The sequence below is a fragment of the Temnothorax nylanderi genome, unplaced genomic scaffold (assembly GCF_030848795.1).
Source record: "Temnothorax nylanderi isolate EJ_2023f unplaced genomic scaffold, tnyl_v1.0 TNYL_tig0297_pilon, whole genome shotgun sequence".
Classification (NCBI taxonomy): domain Eukaryota; kingdom Metazoa; phylum Arthropoda; class Insecta; order Hymenoptera; family Formicidae; genus Temnothorax; species Temnothorax nylanderi.
The window spans coordinates 195,267-199,662 of NW_027249359.1; the positions used below are offsets into that span (position 1 = coordinate 195,267).

General features: G+C 29.8%; 1 protein-coding gene across 1 annotated transcript; it reads right to left on the reverse strand.

The window, feature by feature from the left end:
• Nucleotides 1-689: 689 nt before the first annotated feature.
• On the reverse strand, nucleotides 690-4,192 carry LOC139780774 (uncharacterized). Its single transcript, XM_071719491.1, has 5 exons — nucleotides 4,096-4,192; nucleotides 3,821-4,010; nucleotides 1,820-2,005; nucleotides 1,387-1,552; nucleotides 690-1,148 (listed from the first exon to the last, which is right to left on the reverse strand). The coding sequence occupies exons 2-5, from the start codon at nucleotides 3,950-3,952 to the stop codon at nucleotides 1,132-1,134; spliced, it is 501 nt and encodes a 166-aa protein (XP_071575592.1). The 5' UTR covers nucleotides 3,953-4,010; nucleotides 4,096-4,192; the 3' UTR covers nucleotides 690-1,131.
• Between the last annotated feature and the right edge of the window lie 204 nt (nucleotides 4,193-4,396).

Genomic DNA, 4,396 nt, shown 5'->3' on the forward strand with positions numbered 1-4,396 from the left:
TTTTTGAAAAGAACTGTTTTGTTTGAAAAACGAATTTATGTAAATCCTTGTCGGCTTCGTTTAATTCATCGAAACTTATATCACATTTCAGTAATATGTAAAGGCTATTAACAAATAAAGTCCAATACTCAACCATTTTTTTATTTAAAACTAATTTAAATAGAGGTAGGCTGTAGTACAGTATGAAATTTTCCCATTCCTTTGCTTTCCAATCACGTATGTCTTCAAAAGATCTAGTTAATCGTCCTAATTGGCGAGGGACTTTTATTTCTAAGAGTAATTTGTTCAGTTTATCTACTGTTGATGTTGGTATACAGTTGAGGAAATTAATTGTTATTTGCTTTCCAACACCAGCGAGACAACAATGCATGTAATCAGGCACAATTCCATGTACGATATCGAAATGAGGTAAATTTATGAGAGGTGTCACATACTGTACTCCATAAACATCTTCTACGGGATTATTTTCATCAGTAAGTCTCTTCATAAACTCAATCATATTTGTTTTAGTTCTTTGTTGTGGAGAAAACTCAAGAATGGGATATCTCATACTGCCTTCATACCACTCGCCGTTATGTAAGCACCAACTACAACCGTATTTACCGTTAAATAATTTTATTCCTTGAACAGGTGCTCGCGCTTGTGAGTCAACGCAACAAGTCAGAGTATATACTTTGATTAAACGCATCTCATTGTTAATAGTGCATTTAAACCCCTTTGTCGACAATCGAATCATGGTTTCGGTAAATGGTTGTAAAAATGATGTCATTTCTGGTTTGTTTTTACCAAACCACATGCCACATGTAATTATTCTTTTCATTCTTACTTGAATAGGAAGTTCATTTACTTGTAAGTATATGGGCCAAATAGAATATCGTGAACTCTCAAACCGTGGTGCACCATCAGTGTTGAAAATTGTTGTAGCGTAGCTGTATCTTTCGTTTGCAGGTAAATTTCTTATAAATGTTCTATAACATTTACCATCAAAAATATCTCTTATTTTTCCATTAAATAATCTTTCCTTTACAATATGATCATAATATTTTTCATTTTCTTCTATTAAAAGTTTGATATTTTCCGTCGGATCAATAATTATAAAAATATTTGAGGACGATGGATTATTCAGATCAATTATCTCAGAGCACACGCTGCAAGTAATAAAGGATTTAAAATCTTGTATTCTTCCTACATAAGTACAGCACTTCGGACAAATTCCATGAAACTCTGATCGACTTTTTGGATTCAGAATATTGTCCAGTATCCAACGTGTATCGGGTAATATTGGACGAGGAAACATTATGTTAATAAGTCGGAATAGATCAGAAATTTCACTTAAAGATGACTTATACTTTAAGGCGTGTTCAACAATCATTAAAAATAATTCACCTGGTGATTTATTCGGAGAAATGTCAATACAATCTTGAAAATCTTTATTTAACACCAGATCTTGCAAATTACGTGATTGATTAACATTTTTTTCACTACTCTCATCTCTTAAATCATTTATTAAATCTGTATCCAATTCCATGAATTCATTTCTCGTACAGTGAATCTAGAATAATATTTCTTAATTTTACCATATATATGTACATGTATATACATATATGTATATTAATATTAATAAAATTATTGTTAGAAATTTATTGATATACTAAATATTATATATTTGCTAAACATAACAATTTTATTCTACATAGAAATATTCAGAAGCTTTCCTAATGAAAAATCTCTTATAAGAACTCATACGATCTCTCTTACTATCTAAGATGCTATCTTAATAAAAAAAATATTATGTTCTTATATATGAAATATTGCGCACCTCGTCTTTATCTGTGGTATCAGTTTCCTTAAAAAATGCCTCTTCAATACGATTAACCACTTCTGTATTGTTGTTTTCTCTAATAATGTCGAGTATGTTTTCGTCAACATGTTCAGTTTCCATATTTTCGTTTATCTTTAGAGTAATGTTTTCGTTGGTATTTCTATTGTCTGAAGAATCGATTTCCTGAAATATTATATTATGAAGAAATATTGTATTTAATAAGAGAAATATCTAATACATTTTGGCGACTTATGCAAATAATGCTATAAAAATAAAATGTTTACTAAAAAAAAATCGTATAACAAAACCATTCACAGCAAAAAAGAATCAAATACAATGACAAATTATAAAAAAGTTTTAAGTTTTTCAGAGTTGCTCCTACTTTTTCATAATTTGTCATTACAAATTTTTCCACTAATGATAAAAGTCTTAAATTGTTGATATAATTATACATCAATTTTTTTAGAATTATGTGATGTTTTTTACAATTATGTAATTTTCGTGTAGTATTGCAGTACATTGAACAGTTTAATACAAAAAGTATAACAACTATGAGCTTAAAGTTTACATAGTTGAAACGCAACGAAAATTTTTTAAAATGTTAAATATATTCTTGATTTATCAACACATATCACATTTGGCTACACTATTTCTTAATATTAATTTAAAGCTATTTGACGAATAATTATGAAAAAAAATATGGTTCTGAAATGACAGAAGTTTTATATATAATTTTTGCTGCGATTGAATGTTGAACGTTAAAATAGTATATAAGAATCGATGCAAAACCACAATTTTTCCAGATAGTATTTATAGTGTTCCAGTACAATAGAACAGGTGAGACAAGAAATATTACAGAATAACTACTGGATATACAATATTGTGATATTAAAATCAATGCAAATACAATTTTTAATAATGTTAATCTATAGAATTTATAATATTGCAAAGTTTAAATGTTATTGGAAAAATTTGCAAATATGTGTTAAAACTGAATTACAATATTAGAATGTATTCAGCAATATAATTACTACCCTGAAAAAAATAAAAAAATTTAATATTATCAAGAACTACACGAGTATTAAATAGGCAAAACTGATAAAATGTTACAAAATGAGGTGCTACAAAACAAATGAGTGATAAATAATAATTTTTTCCTAACGCGAGCGTGAAACGGGCCGCTTTTCGCGTTTGTTTTGAGTGAGCAAAACGATTCATTTCGCAATCGATGACGTAAGCGTTGAGAAATGGAGCCATTTCTTAACTAGTGGAGAAATGAAATTGAAAACAAACGCGAAAAGCGGCCTATTATTCACGCTCTTGTTAGGAAAAATAGTATGAACAACTCGTGGGAAGAGTGGTCGAGCCCAAATGAGTGTGATGGTCGCTTCGCTCGTGCGACCAACTTCACACTCATTCAGAATCGACCACTTTTCCCACTAGTTGTACAATATACTATTTCTTCTTAATTTTATCGTACAATCAATTGATAGATTCAAAAATATTATATCAAGTGTTAAAACTTTTGAGTGAAAACTATAAGAAATAATACTGACTTTTAACATGATGATTAATCATACATGAAAAATAAAAGTTTTTGTGAAGTAGGAGAGCTTTAACATCTACAACTCCACTTGTAAGTATAACTAGGTAAGACAAATTTAATGCAAAACTTTGGGTTATATGGTACTCTCCTTATTAGTTGTAGTCAATTTAAAATAATGAATAATAATATTTAAATAAATCTTTACATCTATTAAATTAAATCATTTCAATATGTTATACATTTTTATTGCACCCGCAATTGAAACTAGTTTATAAATATTAATTTATGAAGTCATTATTGAATGAAATTTTGCTTATAAAAATAAATTATTTAAATAATGTATATATTTACAGAATTGTAGAGGTAATAAATAAAACTTATTGTTATTATTATTATTATTGCTGTTGCTGTTGTTAGTAGTATAGTATTTTAAACTATTCTAAAGCACTTACAAATATATGTGTTGGTGTTGGAAGAGTGGAATTTAATCTTCTTAAAACCCTTGGGCTAACATCATCAATGTTACATGAATGCAAGTAATTTTTATAGCCTCGCCCGTATTTCTTTTGCTGTCCATCTACCATTTTTTTGTTATATTACAAATCTCTGCAGTAATATGTTCATGAAAAAACTGATTACTGTCTGAAATAAAATAGGAAAAATGACGTTAATTATATTTTGCTTTCTTTAAACATTAGATAGCCATGATATACGGGTAAGTACGTACCGGCTCGTAAAAACGTACCAGGTTGTAAATAGAAGGTGAACAGGATGCGTCACCACCATGACACTTCTACGGTCCCAGCACCTTCTTCTTCTTCTTCTTCTTCAGTTTTTTTCGGCACCTGGTATCTGACGAGACACTATACGGTCAAATATCAACATCTAATGTGTCCTTAGGAGCGAGGTTAAACAAATGCGGTTAGTTGCATCAGTTAGGGTTGCCAGACTGGCGGTTTTCGACAGCCACTGCCAGCCAGTGGTGGGGATGGGATAAGAAGTGTCAGAGGGGTGGCTGCGTTGCTGAA

What these genes read in the sequence shown, in the direction of transcription:
- LOC139780774 (XM_071719491.1), bottom strand. Translation starts at nt 3,952, where the DNA reads ATGGTAGATGGACAGCAAAAGAAATACGGGCGAGGCTATAAAAATTAC. An exon ending in CAACACCAACACATATATTT is followed by an intron (nt 2,006 to 3,820) that starts GTAAGTGCTTTA and finishes ATAATATTTCAG; the next exon opens with GAAATCGATTCTTCAGACAA. An exon ending in ATACCACAGATAAAGACGAG is followed by an intron (nt 1,553 to 1,819) that starts GTGCGCAATATT and finishes ATATTATTCTAG; the next exon opens with ATTCACTGTACGAGAAATGA.